Raw genomic sequence first — 20056 nt, 5'->3', positions numbered from 1 at the left:
TCGCCACAGGGGGAGCTTAGTGCCCTCCCATAGTGTTATAAATCATCTACCATTTTTGTTTTTTCTGAGCACAGCAGATACTAGGAATAAATATACCACAGCGTTGTCATGCATTGCTGTGCCCCTGTTCTCGAGGCGATTTTAGGCGCCAGAATGTACAGCAGCATGACGCTTTCAATCCATAGACAAATGATATGTTTTTACCGAGCTTCACACCTCCGGTGGCGTTACGACATGCTGCAGCCGTCTTCTCTGTGCTGGTCGCAACACGGGTGCTTGACGCGAGGCATAGCTTATGCCTGGAACTTTTTGTTGGTTCCGTGGGCCAGAATTTTAATCGTCTTGCTATTGATTAGCGTAGATGACAATGCCCTATTGCAGTTTTCCCGCGATGTATCGGTACGCAATGTTTCTGAGCCGTACATTCAACTCTTTCATTGTTTACAAGGGAACTGAGATCGGCGGTAGGATGTCAATAATCATTAAGCTGAAATAAAGAAAAGTCTGTCCCTCATGGTCATGCAGGCGAACAGAAGTGACACTGCTGTTGAACAGCCTACTGTAATTCTTCCTTTAATGATTGTTGGCAAATGAAGGCAGCTGCGTATGTAAGGAACTACGAAAAGATCAGGCCACCCCGCCCTCGGTAATTACTCGTATGCCTCGAAAACCAGACTGAACAGCGCAGGTAAGTCAAGTCAGCCAATTGTGGACGTGAAGGAATGCGGAAAAGTGACCACTTTTCAACGCAGGAAGCGTTTCAGAAGCAGCGCTGTCCGTCATCATCGAAGTCTCGCGTGTGCATGCCATGGCCGACGAGTCGCCAACCGTCCGAGTCGAGCAACGCGCTTCGCCCCCTTTCCCATTTTCCGTATTGGCCCAGCTGCTGCTTTCCCGGAAACAGCGGAGGGCGTATGCACTCTGCGCTGCTCTATAGGTCTGGAAAACAATTGGCCGTGAACAAAGAAGTGGACCGTCGAAAGGACACATATACGGTGGCGGCCATTGTATATAAATGCGCAGAAAACGGGCCGCGTGGCTGCATGCACGCAAGAAAAGCTGACTGGTTCGACGTCGGCTTGCACATATGCGCGCCATCGTCTGCGCGAACGTCCTTGAGGGTGCTGTAATACGGTCACAGCTTAGACTTCCAGCCAGAGAGACGTGATCCACCGGGTGCCGCAAACGCTTCAGGCCATTTCAACCCGATCTCGATTTCTTTGACGACTGCGTAAACGTGGGCTTATAGAAGGCGCGAAGTTGATGTCCTTCGTGGAGACAACCTACTGCCGTATATACATTGAGCCTGTTTTATCCTTTTACCTCTCAGCTTTTCTGTAACACTAAACATCTCTCTCTCTCTTGTACTTTATCTCATGTCGGTGCACACTTGGTGATCCTATATAAAAGCGATGATCACATTGCTGAAGCAAAGCAAACCGGTCAACGCAGAATCTGAATCTTTGCAGGTTCAAGGACATCTTAATGGCTTCTTCGTGGCAGCTTGTATTGACCCGCTATGTTTCTTCGATGGGAATCGAGCGAAGGGCGAGCGTGTGTCACACGCGAGAGAGAGTGGCCGCCACTGCTCTTTCATACGCTGAAAAGCCGCGCCGTGATTCTGCAATGCCATCCGTCTGGAGACTCTTCTCAGTCTATCTACCTATTGCAAAACGTAAAACTGCGAGGCGCGTCGTCTCTATTCGCGATTACTAAATAGGCGGGTAGAAAGATAGAGGGAGAAGAGTAACAATTCCACTTGCGATCCGTCGGTGCCTGTTGCGAAATACACGTTGCAAAGGACGTTTTGTTTTCCTCTCGAGCTACTTCGAACAATGGCACATCATCGGACACACACTGGCGTCACACTTTCTCTTGCAGCCGTCCCATCGCGGGGACTTTTGCAACGATGGAAGAGAAAAGCAAAGGGAGTACTTTTGCGCCGCTGAAATTTATCACGTTGAGTGTTTTATGCCTCTCCTGTGCACTCGCAGGCAGTTGGGACTATGTGTTACTAAAGATCTGCAGCTTTGTTCCCGATTCGAGGAACACGAATGTAACCAGCGCTAGTACACATGCATAGAACGTAAACAGACCGACGGGATGAATTCCGCAATAGGATGGAAACTTTTTGTAGCTGGAATATTGGCATGGTGGAGACATAGAAGTAGAAAGCGCTGTCCTGGTGCCTTCCGTTCTTTTTTTTTTTTTTGCCTTCGCCTTCCAGCACTGCATCAACCATTGCGACAACCAAATTCAGGCTCAGAAGCGACGTTTATATACACGAACCACGAAACCCTAAGTGCATGCAGCAATTTACTTATTTTTCGGGGGCCCATTGCCCCATTTTTTAATGTGTGTACAGATTGTCTCAGCTTGCGAAACCTGGCCAATTCTTCGTCTAAATTTGACTAATCAAACTTTGTGAGCTTTAGCGTAAATGCACGGAACGGACACTAGCAAAGAGATGTTGGCGGTCCGTTTAATGGGCATTGACAGTGACTCTACAGGCAGCGAACGGCTGCATGACCCGAGGCATCTGTTAGTACCGTCTCAGGCAACCCGCCATTCGGGAAATTTACATGAGTGTGGCGATGGCAACACAGAAAAAACTCCGGCAGGCATACAAGATGGCGAGCAGGCAGGAAGATAGACGGACACAGTCTGAACTTCGGAGACGAAGAGTGCGGCCTGCGACGGCGATTTATCCCAGCTAATGTGCATCGTACGCTTACGCGCGGCCGATAGCGAAGACGTGCGCCCGGTGGTGCGGGAGAGAGACAGTCCGCACAAAACGGGTGACCAAGATCATTCAACCGTGGAGGGCCTGCCGCCGAAACACAAAGGGCGCAAAGGCCGAGCACACTCCGCCGCTCTTCTCTTCCCCTCTTCTTTATTCTTCCTCTTTACTTCTTAAGCCTCCGGTGCAGAGATAAGAAGAAAATAAACGACGGCAGTCTGAGGGAGAGGAAGAAAAAGAAGCGGGCACACCGCCGTGTGTGCGAAACCGCAAGGTCTACCCCGTGCGTGTTTTGCTTTGGGCCTCCTTATTGTATATACTTCCCGCTCGGCCACCAGACGGTGTCTATAAAAAAAAAGGAACTTCCGCGTTTTTCCTTTCCTGTTTTTATCTAGTTTGTAAAGGCAATACTGCGCTGTCTCTCTCTTTCGTCCCTCTGACTTCGAAAACACGACTCGGGTGAAGACTTCGCGGAAGATGGGGAAGGCAGAGACAACGCTCTTCTCTGCTGGCGTCTCTCCACGCACTGAGCACGACTCGGTTGTGTGAGCAGCGGAACTTCCGAACGGCCCTTCAGTTAACGACGCCGGTTTCGTCATAACTCACGCGCGTGGACGCAGAGTAGTCCGCTGGGGAGCTTTCCCGTTCATGGCTTTCTTAGCGGCGCACGCGACTGCAATGCTTGGGTGGCGCAGCGCATGCAGGACATAACCGTTGTCAACCACAAGAAAGATTACACCGTAGGGCGACTTATAACAACCATTTAATCTGCCTCAGAGTCGAGCATTGAGCATCAATTAAAGTATTACATGTTAATAACAAGTATGTTAAGAACCTCGTATGGTAGTATAGTAGTGGTAGTAGCAGTAGTAATAGCAGTAGTTGTAAGTTTATTTCATTTCTTCGAATACAAGAAATGAAAAAAGAGGCAAGAGACGTTTCATACGCCTGGCTTAGACCTCTAGCCTTGTAGTTCGTCACAGATAGACATTTTCTTTAAAGACGAAAGTGCTTTATGCCGGGGTCAACCAAGGCTCTTCTGACATATTGTCATCACGGATATGACGTTGCAAAATATATGCTAATTGATCGCAAATAAGAAAAATGGCCCCGTATCTGCATGTAATCTGCAAATGTCGTCGTAAGTCAATCGTCTCGCGTGTGGAGAGAGTGAACAAAACATTTATTTGATGTTCTGCGCAAGAAAATTGGTGAATGGCATTCCGGAGGTGCTGCGTTAGAGTGCCTCGAGCGTGCAGGGGAGGCGAACGAGCGCATCAAGTCACGTCACACGTGAGACATGAGCGCCATCTGGCAGTTTCTTTTGGAAAACAAAGCGCATGGCCATCAAGGAGGTTATAGACTCCTTGATGGCCATGCGCGCCCGTCTCAGAGGTGATAAGGTGTAGAACGCGAGGTGACGGGTAGGGGCCACCACTATCTTGTCTTAGCAAAGCATTGGAAACACTCCCCGTTCCGTGCAAGCGTTGCATGGTAAGCGCAGCGTGATAAGCGCTACGGTCCTAAAATTACTTATGCATGCGTTTTCTAGTAAGAGATGGATATGCAGAATATATGCGTGTTGTTATGGTGCCCCAGACATGCGCAACAATTGCTTTTTAATTGACAATTGCACAAGCATGAATGCTCAACCTTGAGCAACATTGGTGGTCGCTGCGGATTGGGTCGGCCGTTTCAAGTACCCGATGCCGGTAGGAGTGGAATGTACAGACAGACAGACAGACAGACAGACAGAAAAAAATTTTAGCGTCAAAGATCCCCTTGAAAGACTATCGTCTTTTAAAAAAATGAGATGGCAAGAACCGGTCGCAAGGAGTTGAACCAGTGACCGCTCAATCCGCAGCGCTCGATGCTAACTACTACGCCACAAAGCGCGTGCACGTTACCGAGAATGCTAAGGGCAAGCCATTTATATACACCATATGCAAGTACGCTGTGCTTCGGAGCTGTGAAACTATATAGCGCGTTTTTGCTATCAGTAGCGTGATGGCCCGACGGGCTCGCGTTGGGCTCGTAAAGGTCGTTGCATCCATGGCGCGCCGCCTCCAGGGAGCGTGGTCTCTCCTGCGCGCGCGCTTATCCGACTCGTAATTTATAGAAGACTGCGTTCACTTCACTCGGCGCAGTGGCCGTAGGAAAGGAGCGCGCTTCTGAAACGCGACAATGGAAGAATTGTGACAGTTGTTCACGCTTGTCCTGTGTATACTCGTGTGCTCGTTTCGTGCGTCTGCCTTTCTGTTTGAACAGCGCGCTTCAGGTGCCGAGCTGTGACAGTTGTCGGTCCGCCCTCGTCCTGTGCATGCAAACTTTGTGAGTGCTTTCTGCTTGAGGTGCGCGTTTCAAGTGTCGAGCTGCTTGCCAGTCTTAACGTAAATTTGCAATTTGTTGCTGTTGCTGAAACAATGCACAATAAATGCTCAGCTAGCTTTGTGAAGACACGTTTCACTTTGTTGTTATACCGATTCCTTTATAAAGGGACCAGCCACGTCTTTTTTTTTTTCATACAACAAGCAACAAATCTTATGACATGTCATATGCCACATTCACGCTGACAAATAGATATAGTCATCAAAAATAAGCAATCACATAATACACTTGACATACTGCAGATTCGGAAGCCTTAAACATAAAAATGAACAGAACAAAGCTCAAGGCATCGTATTCCCAATTAAAGAACACACTTTTCGAACACTATAGTGAACATGCCCGATCTACCTACTCTTTTTATACTTTAAAGAGCAGTGGTGATAAGTTATTTTTTTCTTATTCAAAATTTCTTTGTTTTTTAAATGTTCCTTGGACTGACGTCCAATTGTAAGCTATTTTCAAATCGTCAAGCAATCGCGCTGATTGAATTGCACCGTTTGTTTTTCATCACTTGTCCTGGTTCTTGTAAACGCTGTTCTTTCTAGCAGGATAACGTTCATTTTCTCTTTGTTTACACCATTTCATAGAGGTGTTATGCTATGCCATGTTTTATGAAATATAAAATCGAAACTACAGCTCACTTCTTCAACAATCACTAGACCGAGGGCAGATGTTCGTCTCCTGTAACTCTGCCCGCGTTGCGAAGATCAGCTGGACATGTTTGAAGAGTGCAGTGCTTAAATATTCGGGACGTCGCTGTATTTGATTTCTCACCGCGAATTCCCCTCCTGCCGACTTAGCTGTATCTCTCGTATATCGATGCAGTACTTCAAATGACAATGTAAAATAACAAGGAGGCAATCATTTTTTTTTTTTCGTGCAAGGTGCAAGATTACCATTAAGGGCTTTTGCTGTTACCGAGCGTAGCGACCCGCAGAATGCAGTCATACGCCAAAGCTGCAGTGGCACAAGCCACTTTCAACTTCATCGATTACACTGTAGTAATCCACAACTTAAACTTCTCGACTGACATCATACCACAAAAAGTATGCACTAAGTTTTTGAAGTGCGCACTAGTGACAGGATATCACTATCGCGTTCAACTCGTAAAGGCAAAGCTTAAGGGTCCCCCAAAGATTTGTTTGTTTTTTATTTCCACCTATCTTCCTTTACTCTGCCTCCCCTTCGCGAAGTACCAGGTAGTTGTTGTGATCCTCTAAGTTGAAACTGTCAGCCTTTCCCTTCTCTTCCCTTCCTATTTCCTCTGTGTCCTGGTGTTTTTTGTGTGTGCAAGCGAAAATAATAATAATAATAATAATAATAATAATAATAATAATAATAATAATAATAATAATAATAATAATAATAATAATAATAATAATAATAATAATAATAATAATAATAATATTAATAATAATAATATTAATAATAATAATAATAATAGAGAATAATCCGCACGAGGGGGAAGGAGAATGTGAGGTGCGGGGTTTGAAATATTGCCCCATTTTCTATGAGTAGGCAACACGCACACATGATTTCATTGTTTCGGTCTTGACTTTCAAACGAAATGTCCCACTTGCATACAGAAACACTTTCATATGGCTAGTAGAAAAAAATGCGTTTCCAGAGCCTGCAGTTCATGAAGGCGCACGTTAGACTATAATACACACATACTGGAATCAAGGACAGTGATCTCTTCAGGTCGGAAACTGTACATAACCAGAGCCGTATTACTCAGGAACTTCTTTCGGGAGGGTATTCTGTGTAGTGTGGCTAACTTTAGCAACTGATAATCGCTGTGAACGCGTGTTATTATTTTGATTGATTGATTGATTGATTGATTGATTGATATGTGGGGTTTAACGTCCCAAAACCACCAGATGATTATGAGAGACGCCGTAGTGGAGGGCTCCGGAACTTTCGACTACCTGGGGTTCTTTAACGTGCATCTGAGCACACGGGCCTACAACATTTCCGCCTCCATCGGAAATGCAGCGGCCGCAGCCGGGATTCGAACCCGCGACCTGCGGGTCAGCAGCCGGTGTCAATAATTTGGTAAGGCACGATGAGTAAAAGTAAGAAAGCTTGCCGAAAGCTTCCCCGCTTGGCGTTTCAGTGTGGGCGCATAGAGCGCCGTGTGGGTCGGCAGCGTTGTTTCAAGGTTCCGCGAGAAGACAGGCTCTGCTCCGACACATCGACTGTTCATCGTCGCCACACGCCGTTGCCGACGTCGCCCTCCCGGTGGCAGGCATCCGCGGGGGCGGGTGGGGCCGTCATTGGTGAAATGCCCAACGATAGAAGTGTTGCGAAGGTGGAGACCTTGGATGGGGCGATGCGTTCGGCTCAGTCGCACTAGTTGAAGCAGGTCCCAGTTTCCTTGGAGCAGTTGAACCCGTGAAGGTGCGACGTCACACGCTTACTGGTGGAATCATTTAATAGGCAGCAGCAAAATTGAATGGTTTATATTGACTTCCTTGAACATGTTAGGTGGCCAGTAGTTTTAAGAAGCGCTTACAACAAGAACGAAGACAGAGCGGGGCTCGTGCCGTCTCCCTTTCTTCGTGCTTTCTGTATGCGGTGTCGTTTACTTCATACTATGCAACACCAACAGGCCCAACGTCCTTCCCATTAGATCTATCGTCTTCATTGAACACTACATAAATAACTGTTGTGTAGTTTGGAACGCTTGCTGTTGAAGTTCGTTTATCAATGGTAGTATTAGAGTTCCAAAAAAAGTTCTAGCTTCGTGAAAATTTCCCTTGATGCCATGTTGCCTTCGTTTAGAAATATTCGATACGTAGGTGCTATTACTTACGACAGAAAGCAAATTTTTATCAAAAACGCGGCTTGCTTTAGCGTCGAACTAACGAAACTGGTTGCGAGTGTATGTTCTGTTGACAATCAATTATTAACGCCTGAAGTGAATGACGTCGCAATGTAGTTAAAGACGTTTACAAAGGTATCAATATTTTCACTTGCGCTATGACATCAGTGTTCGAACTTTGCGGTGATCACTATGCGTGTAAGCAGAAATGAAAATCCATTATTGTCAACCGGGTAGCTACTTCAAGCATCCCCGTATACAACGTGTAGTGTTCTAATTAACATTTCTTTTTTTTAGCTAAAATGGCTCACGCGCTAAGTAGTGACTATTACAGACTATCACAAACCATTGCACATCTACTAGTACGTCGCATCTTTTCACATACCTTCAATGCAATGTCTAGAAAGATGAAAGCAGTGGTTGGGGGGGGGGGGGGGGGACTTTACTGTTTTTATAGAATGATGTTTGTGTAGTAGGATGTAGTTTCACTGAACGTCTGTAGTTGATCAGATGCTTTTCTGATGATTGATTTTTGGGGTTTAACGTTCCAAAACCACCATATGATTATGAGAGACGCCGTAGTGAAGTGCTCCGGAAATTTCGACCACCTGGGGTTCTTTAACGTGCATCCAAATCTGAGTACACGGGCCTACAACATTTCCGCCTCCATCGGAAATGCTTTTCTGATGATTGATTGATTTATGTGAGCTTTAATGTTCTAAAACCACCATTTGATTATGAAAGACGCCATAGTGGAGGGCTCCGGAACAGATGGTTTTCCCCTGCAGTTGGCCCTACGTCAGCCAGATGGTCCGACGCCTCAACGAGCGCATATGAAAAAAAACATCGCACTGCTGCCAACTGGCCAGAAGTTCACTTGCCCTTGCATTATAAGATGCGCACCCCATTTTGATAGTGTATCGTTTGCGGGGAGGGAACGTAACAGAGTGGAGATCTCTATAAATATGCGAAGCTTTGCACGTTAGGAAGCTGGACGCTGAATTATGTGTCAGTAACACATAATTCAGCGAATTCAAGAATTGTATTATTTGGTTAACCTATGACTTCCCATGTAGTACATACGATGATTCGGGTAAGATAAAGAAAGAAGGAGTGGGAGGGGATAGTGTTAGTATGTTGGCATGATTCTGTTGTTGGCTCTTCACGCATGCGCGTATTGATGTTCTAGGGAATATTGTTTTGCAATGAACATCAGTTGTAGGCCTAGCCTTGTCCATTGCGTCACTTTCTTCTTGCGCTTTTTATGGTCACGTTTGAAACTTGCTGAAACTATTCACTACACGTCTAGACCACCTCCCTGCCATTAGGGCCGCACTCTATATAGACTCTATATATTAAAAGACAAAGTTTTTTGTGGCCCTGATTACACCCACAACTGGGACATAAAGATAATGTTTCGCTATCACATGTTCATTCGAATATTCATGATCCTCTTCTGTACCCTCCAATGAAAACAGTGCTCACTCTCACCCTATTTCTTTCTCATGTCCCCGTTTTTGTTATACCAATCGTGAAATATAGCAACCCGCACAACCTGCATTTTGAGTTCTTCATTGTTCCAGTTTTCTTTCTTTTTCGCAAATTCTTCAAGCTGACTCGCTTGAACTGCATGTTGCATCTCCTCTCTTTAATTTATTAAGCCGTGGAATGCTTCCAGAAATGTGTGCTCATACGAAATAACAACTGCACCATCCGCGCAGCTTCTCTTATATCGGCTTTCCGAACTACCAATCTTGCAACACAGGTTGCGTGCTCCAGCGTTGTCGAAACCGGAACAGCCAATTTAGGAAGGCGACGACTTAAAAAGCGCCGGAGCGACGCTCCCCACCTCGCTCGACTCGGGGCTACCCTGTTAGTTACGGGTGGCTGCTCGGCCTCGGCTCTAGCGTTCCTACTGACCCGGCCCAGTGGCCCACCGGCGCGGATCCAATTCGTCACTCTTCTGCTCCAGTAGATGTGCACGCAATTTAAGTAGACTTCGCCGGTGGTCCGACACGCCCCCATCGTTATGGGCAAAGAAAGACTCACGCTGCTAAGTACTGCAGCTCATCGAAGAAGAATTGAGAAAGCGTTGCGCCACGAAAGAGTTCCCGTATATTCGTGCTTACACAGAGGCCAGAAACATTCTTTCTTCATATCAAGTCTTGCATGAGCTTCAGTAAGCTTATGAGAGATGAAGATTAGACGAGTCCACCAGGGTTTGCCAACTACCACTGCCTTCGGGGTACCCGTCCAAGAAGTATAGTTATTGAGATAACACGTCCCCAAACCACTATATGGTCATGAGGGATGCCGTAATGCAGGGCTCCAGAAATCGCGGTCACCTGGGCTTTCTTAACGAGTACATAAACGGAAATAGACGTGCCCAAGCGTTTTCGCCTCCACTGAAAATGCAACCGCTGTAGCCCAGAACAAATATAAAGGTTACAGTAATAGTGCAGACAGCGCTGTGGTCTTTTTTTCCGAATGTCGTTCGTTAGACATGCTTGGTGGCACTTTTCACGTTCCGCCTTAACGTCTATTATTGCACTACCGTCATATTACTTTATGCTTCTGCGACAACATAGGCTGCATGTTTATTCGACTCGGTCCCCACAAAAGGCAAGTCGTCGTTGGGACCACTTTAATATATTCCGCTTATATCACAATTAATTATACGTGGTTAAAAGACTATAGGTAACTTCTGCAATATTTTTCTTAGCTGCATTGTCTGTTAGAGCGCAGGATAGCAAACCGAGCGTGCGTCTGGTTAACCACCCTGCCTTTCCTTCCATGTTTCTCTCTTTCTTGGCTGTTGATATTTAAATAAGATTGTGTCTGACAAAAAAAAAAAAAAGATCAAGCCCTTGATAAATTTTCTTCTTTCGTCTATGCTGTGACTAGTTGCATGATGTCAAGTAGTTGGCAAGTTTGTCGATATCACTATGGAGTGAAGCAATGTGACAGAGTCGTACACGTTCAGCTTATGCTTAGTAATCTACAGTTATTCCGCATAAATACTCGCCCAGACACGGACAAGGCACTGAGTAGCTATATGGCAAGCTTACTGCTGAAAGAACGTGTGTGAACAGGTTGGATGTATTGTCCCCATTGCGCTTGAGAGAAGAACACAAGACAACCGAACTTGTATAGTAACAACCTTATAGCGAACTGTACAAAGAACATGCACGTTCATGAAACCTAATAATGAAGTGTAAAAGAAGAGCAAGAAGACCTTAAGGCAACCTCTCCCGCTCTACAAGGCGGCAACACATACGATACAAACGAGCAAGCTGTGGCTAAAAATATCCAGATTGTAAATTCGAAAGGCTAACTTCCGCTTCGTACTGACGGTGAGCACTTATGATTACGCGCTTTTATCCGGCTTGCACAGCCTCGTGCGCATTGGCCGGAACAGCGGAGGCCAAGCGCAACGGGGCGTGTTCCGTGGACAGGTATACGCATTGTTCAGATCGTTGAATCTCTATAAAATATGACGAGATGAGGCGGTACGCTAAAGCAGTGGTTATTATCTTCCTGCCGTGCATTTAAAGGAAACAATGAGGAGGCTGTTGAGGAGAGCTCTGAACTGTGCAGTAAACGCCCTCGAGTGATTCTTTGAGTTGCGGTTGCAAGCGCATTGCCATGCTTGCGCGTATGCGACATCTTTCAGCGTTTTTATGTTCTTCAAAAGCGTACGCAAACACTCACGAGATCATTCATTTGGGACATTGTACGCAACACGTCTTATACAATCGAAGTAGTGGTTTGAGCGTAGCTAAGGATGTGCGAATATCTGGTAATCAAGAATAAAATGAAATATTGTTTGCCATATGCATACGTATTACTTGATATGAGAGCGCGCAGTTTTCAATTACTGAACGGTTCTTGTATTAGAATATTAGATACAAAATTTATTATAGCATTAGGAAATAATTTCCATGAGCCCTAGGACCCTTCCTATTATTTCTGCTATAGAAGGTTCATGGTGCTCCCGCGTGAGGGAGTCAAGGTCCGTGGTAAAGGCAAATATTGTTGCCTCAATAATTTTTTGTAAGCCAATAAACTGTTTTTATTTTGAGGCTACCGGCTTGTGAGGTTCAGTCGTATAAGGCTATTACCCATCCACCCAGATATATATATATATATATATATATATATATATATATATAGAGAGAGAGAGAGAGAGAGAGAGAGATAGGATCTGCTTCGAATAGATTACGTTCTTGAGATTCGCAATGCTTGTTTGCCGAGTATCAAACGAAGTGATTTAAAATTAAATCCTATTGAGACTTTCTTCATTTTATTGAACATGAACTTTATCACAAAAGAAGTTTCTGTGATGGTGAAGTAGAAGTGAGACCTGAAAAAATTTAACTACCAGGGTGGGCAACGCTCTGTCATTACGTTCCAGATTTGGCATAAAGATATAAATTGAAATATTTTTTACGGCACTCGACAACGAACATGCTTGTTTTTCGCTGGAAAGTTCGCATTATCCACTGATTGAAGTAACATCATCGTATTACCTAAGTTAAAAAAAAAACACTTAAAGTATCATCTGCTGCATTGTCAGGTGCGTCTTTCCAAGTGGTCCTAGTGATCTGCCCCCCACGCGCCTCTTGTTGTGCTTAGAAGTTGAGTCAGAAAAGCATCAGTCCGTCTGTTTTGCTTCGCCTTCGTTGTGCAGTAGATTCGAACTAATTTAGGCAACACGCGCTCGTGAAAAAAAAAACTTCTTGCAATATCTTGCACTGGCATGGACGCTACATTTATGCGCAGCGGTGAGTGAACGACACTTCGTTTAAACTATCAAATACGACTCGTAAAGCTCCAACGGCGCAGCAGATCAAGAGATGATGATGATGATTCCACAGCCATGGCTCATGCCCACTCAGGGGATCGGCCAAGAATCTAAGACTTAATTCAGTGACTTTTTTTTATATTCAATATCGAAACCACCCACCAAAAAAAAAAGAAAAAAAGAAAAGACACCCTAGGTAGAATGAAAGAAGTGCAATAATTGTTTGTCACTCGTTCAGATCAGACAATGCGTTTATTACCCTAAATAGGAATTAGCGTAGTTAAACAAAGCTCCTCTTTATGTTAGAAAATTTTTGCAGGAATAATAATCACGCAATTGAAAGCTTAATTCTACTTTCATTAAGGTACTTGCAAACTGCATCAAATACGTTCTCGTGGCTGAAGCCCAGATCGGAAGCACCGAAGGAAAGTATATTTTCAATAGTGAAGCTCAGCCCCAGGTTAGAGAATGGGATGACTAAGTATCTTTCTGAGCAATTTGTACCGGCGACATGATAAAAAATAGTGCTCTATTGTTTCTGATTCTGAACAAAAGTTGCATAACAGTGATATCGCCAGACTAGCCATGTGTGAATAGAAATTTAACGGGGGGACACGACCTAGAAACCTGGTTATTATGGCTCCCAACTGTCTTGTAGGACAACAATGAGTTTTCCACGGAAATCATAAGTGAGTAAATTCTGGTGCTGACATTGCTTCCATAACGTCTGCACGAAGCGAAAGTTTTCTGTATCTTGTCTCAGTTATAGTGGCCACTTCGGGAAGGACTGAAAGTGCTGGACCTTTCAATGCTGCTCGTGCTTTCATTTACTTCTATACCGCAATGACCAGGTACCCATACTAATTTCAATAGCTGCATCTGAAGAGGAACTAGCATAAGAAGCGTCTTTAAGGCCATCAATTTTGTTGACGCCGTAATCGACGTACATACTGACAGGGAATCCGTCATTATGATCGCGTTATAGGCATTCAAAGGTAGCTTTGTCAGCGCTAGAATTATTGCCAACAGTTCAGCTTCAAAAACCGGGGTGAAATCCAGACATCCTAACGAAAAAGACCAGTCAAGTGAATGGGAGTATACGCCTACACCTGTCTTTTCATCCATTACTGAAGCATCTGTGTCTATAATATTATTCGTTTCTGTGTGTGCAAGATAATCCTGCAGTCGGCTATTTAAGACCCTGTAGGATTGTAATTTGGGCTTAGAGGGTAAAATCTAATCGAATTCTATCTTAAGATTTAGATTTGTAACCTGTGCCGCAATCACATCTCGAATTTTTACGTTTATCCTATCTAGTTGTTTCTAAACAAAATCAATCTAAGGTGTTCGAAACTGTGGCCAATAGGCAAGAAAAAAGGAGTCTGGATCATTTACAAAAGCATACTCAGTTTGTCTTGGCGCATACCTATAAAATTTCAGAAACGTCTGAACCGTTAGGGTATACGAAAACGACAAGGCAATGTAGGTAATCGTGCTTCCTGATACAAAAGATTGTTTGATACAAACCTAGAAAGCCCTAGACACAATCTCAAGGCTTCTCGTTCAAGCATAACTAGAGGCTTTATTTTTTAAGCAAGGCCACCTGAAAACAATACGCACCCAAATTCTAACATTGATCGCATATACATTTTATATATCATCGCCATTGTGCTTCTGCGTAGACCATATCGACGGCTGCTCAGTCTACGAAGAATTCCTATAAGGTGCGTTGTGCTTTAGATGCTATGCTTTCTATGTGGGGAATCCAGTTTAGGTTGGCATTATGAATTATTCCCAAATATTTAAGAGATTCCACCTGCGGAATGTGCTCTTGTTTGTAACATATTGAAATAGAGATGGCATCTGCTAACGGGAATATAAATACTGCACTTTTATTTACATTTAAGCTCATGCAGATTGCATCTAGCCATCTCTCCGGCATATGCACATATCTCTGTAGATATCGATATATAGAATATATGTCACTATGTGCCGTGAAAAATGCAATATCATCGTACAAACACCTTAACGTCCTGGCAATGCGGGATTGTGCTCACTAATGTGTCAAATAGAACTGGCGATAATACAGCGCCCTGGGGGACACCGCGAGTTTGTTTGCACTTTGACGATGCGCAACCATACCAAGTTGTCCTCATCCTCCTCGACCAACAAAGACACTGCTTCAGCGCTTTTAACTGCACTCTGCTACCCGTGCACGCTGCACAAAGAAGGAAACAAACTGTAGAAAAAGATGGGTAGACGGTTCGCTAGGGGGAGTGGTTCTTAAGAGAAAGGAAGAGAAAAGTGAGCCCCGTTATTGTCTGCTTCAGTGAGCGACACCGCCACAGAGCTCACAAAGGGATGGGGGTAAGGAGGGATAAAAGGGTAGAAGTAAAGGTATAGGAAAGAGGAAGAAGAAGCAACAACAAACTGAGGGGATAGGAGAGAGAGACAGGAAAGGTGGAAGAACGGTCACTGGAGTCCGAGGACGGGGTACACTTGCGAGAGATGTTGTCGGCGTCTGTAGATGGCGTAGAGCAGGTCCAGTAGGTCAGAGCTGCGCTGTCACCGAAGACAGCCGGCGACAGGAGGTGACGTATAGGGCCAGCCCAGTCGGCCAGAGCTACGCTGACGCCGAAGGTCGCGAGCGCGCGGAGCGCGCGGGCGCACAACCGGTCGGCACGAAATCCAGGGAGCGTCTCACTAGCTAACACTATCCAATCCGAAGCCTGTACTTCCCATAATTCCCACGAGGATGCACAATCGCAGCGCCAGATTGCTTTTTAGGTATTATTGTATAAAACTCTACGGTCGAATCCTTTCCTCCAAACATATCCCTATACTGCCATATGTGGGTATGCGTGAAAGGCGATTTAAATCGTCCATGGAGCAGCTAAAGCGGACATTCGTGATTTAAGTGCGAGAGCCTTATAAAAGGAACTGATATTCACCGCCTTCATGCAAGAAATAAATATCAAGGTGCCAGCTGGAATCGCATTGAGCGTGTCGCTCATAGTTCTACCTCAGAGCCGCGCCAGGAATCGGCACCGCTTTGGAAAGCGGACGTAATGCTGGGGAAATGTCAATGGTGCTTGCTGTGCTGGCTATCCTAAACCTTACCTAAGTATTTCCATGATATGATACAGGGTTCATGTCGGGTTAATACGAACTGTATACTTAAACCCCATTCACTTATGTATGGTCTACGTAGTACCAACCATGCAGGGCTACCACCTTCGCGAGCACAAGTGCTACATATAAGCTTACCACGTTTAGTGTTGGTAATGCCCGTGTTGCTGTTGGTATCATTACGCAACTGTAAACAACTGGTTATATAAAAGACATGCAACTATTCAACATGTCTGTGTGTACACTTGTATATATCTTCAGCGTTATTTTTTAATGTTTAGCTCAATAAAAAATTACACCACACGAACCAGACACCTGCGCTCCGCATGCTTCGCACAACAAATTCAAAAATAAAAATAACGAAACACTAATAACTCTTTACTACGCTTTATTCATACGTACCTCAATTATTTCTTATCACCATGACACGTATCCGGCTCATTTATCGTCATTGCAACACACTCAAAATCAAGCTATTCGCGTCATGACGCATAGCAGCTACACATCAGAAGCATCCCGTCTGCTCATCTTTAACGGTATTCTGTCGGTGGGAAAGCTTCACAAATACTCACTCGGAATTCTGACGCACACAGCTATTAACGGAAACGTTTAATAATTACCAAAAGGTGATTATGAAATCCGCACTCTTTGTCTACCCGTCTCGCTTCCAGCTATTCATTACCCTGAAATAGTTATAGAAAATTCAACACTAACCCACTCCTTACCATGTCATACTCATGCTCTGGTTTCCATGCATTCAAACTCAGCCTTAGATTTTGTTTGCACTCAGTATAATCATTTCATAATCACCGCTTTTCTAGCACTTTTTTATGTTCAAATTATATTAGTGTTACGCTTCTTTTGTTAGTGTTTAGTGTGTGTACATATTAAACTGCGTTATACATACCTCTGTTACTCATTTCTTATGGGAGGTTCCCTGTACAGTCTGTTTACTTTAGGACCTCCTCTGTATCTGTATAATTTCTCATTGTAATTAACATTTTTACGCACAATAAATCAAATAAAAAGCACATGTTTCTATGGTACGTGGGATATCTGCCGAACTTTCTTCTTAACTGCTGTCCTCGTCATCGCGTGCCAATTAACTGCGAAAAATTGTTTCTAATTTCTAAGCAGAGGTCAATTTGCGATGGTGTGCTGATTAACGCGTGTGAAAACATTTGAAAGAGCTGTGTCTTTTCCACGAGACTAGCTTAACACAATTGTTTCCACTTCGCCGTGTTTGTAAGAAAAAAAAACTATATTCGATTCCGTTAACGTTTATTGCTATGGCTGAAATTTCCACTAATGGTTACTAACACCCATGAACTGAAGTCTGTGATTTTGGTCTTAGATGTTAGGACGGAGTTCCACGAAACCCTTCGGTTTTGAGGGAAATTCGCTTGCTTCTTTTTTTAGTGTATGTATGTACAGAGGAGGCGCTACGTTGTGCCACCATTGCACAAAGAAAAAATTCGTTTCGAAGAAGCGCATGTGGCTTACCAGCTGGTCTAAAGTGATGGGCCACCGCGTCTGCCCAAATATTAGAGGTGAAAACATGCTATACATAGGACAAGAATGTTTGAATACAGCTGTCTTCATGAACCACACACCGAGTTAATCGGGGAGCTACGCTAATTACATGTCCGGTGTCGTGATTGGCCGAATTTTTTTTCTACGAAAAATATTAGCGTAAGATTCATTCGTGAATAGGTTCACTGCTAGGCATATTAATATATCACAAAGAACATGCAGACGAGAGGGCAAAGAGGAAGTTGTATCTTGGGCACTACTATGTGCCAGGCCCGACTGCCACTGATTATGCGTGTTTCAGATCTTGGATACACGTCATACGTTCCCACAGTTGCATCTAAAATTCTGATCTTTCCCATTTCCGCCATATTAGTGGAGGACATATTGCTGAAAATTCTGAACGCATGCACCGCAATGGCCAAATTTAAACTCCGGAATATTCAGCGGTAAAACGTCAAATGTCGCCGAGTGATATACTTATGTCGCAGAAGGAGAGTGGCGTTTATAGTTCATCATTTTACGACACCCCCTAGGGCTGGCTTTTTCCTAGTGACTCACTTGGACGCTTCGTCTACTTCCGCTCTCCTCCTCGTGAACTATAAAACAGGCACGTTTTACTTACTTGGCCAAATGTTGATTGGGGCTGTATTTTTTTTTTTATTCCCGTAGTCACAACACAATCCCGCCATAAAGCCCCACCCGGATTACTTCCGCTTTCCTTCCCTTTCGCGGAATCACTAGGTCTGTAAATGACATTCGGAATGGCCCTTTCCGTATACGTTCACTTTTGCCGTCATGTGCGGACGGTTTCGCAGGAAAATCCGCGTGTCACTGTCGTGTGTGGTCTTCAAAACAAACCACGGCTGCGCTGATATGCTCGGCAGAGAAATATGGCACGAAAGCGCTTCGAGTATCTGCACCACCACGCACAAAAAAAGTGACGCGCTTTTCCCGATTCGGTCTTATGTTCTTGGATGGGCGCTTTGCGGTCACGCCTGCTCTTTTGCGGTAGTGTGAAATGAGTGTACTAGCAGCTGGTATCATATATATTTCTTTAAATGGCTACTTTAAGAATTATGGGAACGCTATTTCTACGAAGAGCTGTGATTTAACAGATTTACTTTCAGGAATAATAAATACCACCGAGTCTGTGCCTGTTTCAATGGCAGCAGTTCGCCCGCTCACTTCCATGGGTTCACTTTGCTTGGCATGGCTGAATACTTTCTCTTGGAGCGTACAGTTATGAGCTAGGCAAATCGTCCACCCGGTTAAAACTTCGAGCCTTGTCGACCACATACGAACTAAATGTCCTGTCTGAGAGAACAACTGCTGCACTTTACCTTGATCTGTCGACCGTCCTGCCAATGGTGGCGACGCTCGCACGGAATGCGCAACAGCATTTTGCCTTTTTCAACGGACCCTTTTCTGGTGGCCGCCGTCCCACGTCCCCGACTGTTCCTGGTTGACCACGAAGTCACCGCGCTCTTGTCACGTTACCACTTGACGTGCTCCTCATGTTATCAAGTCTCGCCTGGTCCCAACAGCATCTGCCTGGGGTGGTTTTTCGTCACTTCCACGGACGTGGTGATAACACGCGCTTTATCTGATGTCATACTCTCGCCTTCAGTGGCCAAAATCTTGTATCGAATGGCCTCCCTGCGCACACTCGCGACAAGTAGGTATCTGAGGGGTTTCTTTAGGAACACCGAAAGCATAGAGCAACATAAAAATGACGAGAGTGGTTACTCGGGCCAGAAAGCGACGGAGCTACACAGCTTCACCCTATAGCCGTAAGATGGCAACGCAGGACTCACTGCTTTAAGGGAACACGCGTACTAGTTGTTTACTACCGTACCTTTTCTAGTGCAGTATACGTCTACGTGTTCTTGCGTATGTGATAGCGGCCTGAATCCGTCATGCGGTTGCACCATATTTTACGATTGTACGGAGCGATACCATCGGGCTGGGATCAGGCATGGATCCAATGCGAGAGAAGTGCACATGGCGTCGACGCGACGGAAACGTTGTCATGCTCCGTGTCCATGAGCACGGAGCATGGGGGAATAAAGAAGTACGGGCAGCAGCAGGAAGACGCCGTAAAAAAATGTGCAATAGCGTGCCCGGCGTGCGTCGTGGTCTTCTCTTGTTTCATCTGCCTCTCAGCTTGGCTGCTGCTGGTACGAACGTCTTCAATTATTTGTCAAGTGCGTATTTGATTCATCGTTGAAGCCATAACCTAACATTTCTGACATTGTGCTGTTCGGCGCAGAGATCTTTTTTGTGCTCTTCACTTCGCGCACTTTTTTGGCGGATTGCTTCACACGAAAGAAAATTGTTCGGAATGCTTCGCAGCATGTTTGCGATAATTTTTTTTCTTGGCTCAAGAAATTGAATCGCCGCTCGCATTGTTATGTTTTCTTTGTACATCTACATCTATTCGAATTCACTGCATCAGTGAGATTTTGTGAAAAGTGCAGCTAGGCTCAGTATCGTCATCTATGCCGTTCGCAAACTGCAAACTGCTTGAAGCTCTAACGAGCCCAGCAAGAGAGAAGTGGTGAATATAGAAAATTGTGTCCTAGCTAAAGCTAGGACGTAATCTATGAGTAAACAGTCCTGCCTCGTTGACGGCCTGCAT

General features: G+C 44.8%; 2 protein-coding genes across 3 annotated transcripts in view; one reads left to right on the top strand and one right to left on the bottom strand.

Annotated features, from left to right (window-relative positions):
* LOC119159449 (uncharacterized) overlaps positions 1-19001 on the bottom strand; it is a 116340-nt gene extending 97339 nt beyond the window's left edge. For both annotated transcript variants that reach the window (XM_075865310.1, XM_075865314.1), the window contains exon 1: positions 18759-19001. Coding sequence is in view for 1 of the 2 variants with exons in the window: in XM_075865314.1 (XP_075721429.1) it covers positions 18759-18818 (60 nt within the window). In the remaining variant the exon portion in view is untranslated. The remainder of the gene's footprint in view (positions 1-18758) is intronic.
* Positions 1-20056, top strand: part of Vdup1 (arrestin family protein Vdup1) — a 40619-nt gene that overhangs the window by 7333 nt on the left and 13230 nt on the right. The gene's annotated exons all lie outside the window — the stretch shown is intronic.

The sequence above is a fragment of the Rhipicephalus microplus genome, chromosome 1 (genome assembly GCF_043290135.1).
Source record: "Rhipicephalus microplus isolate Deutch F79 chromosome 1, USDA_Rmic, whole genome shotgun sequence".
NCBI lineage: Eukaryota > Metazoa > Arthropoda > Arachnida > Ixodida > Ixodidae > Rhipicephalus > Rhipicephalus microplus.
Note: the sequence above shows the minus strand (reverse complement) of the source record. Positions and strands in the feature narration are given on the sequence as shown.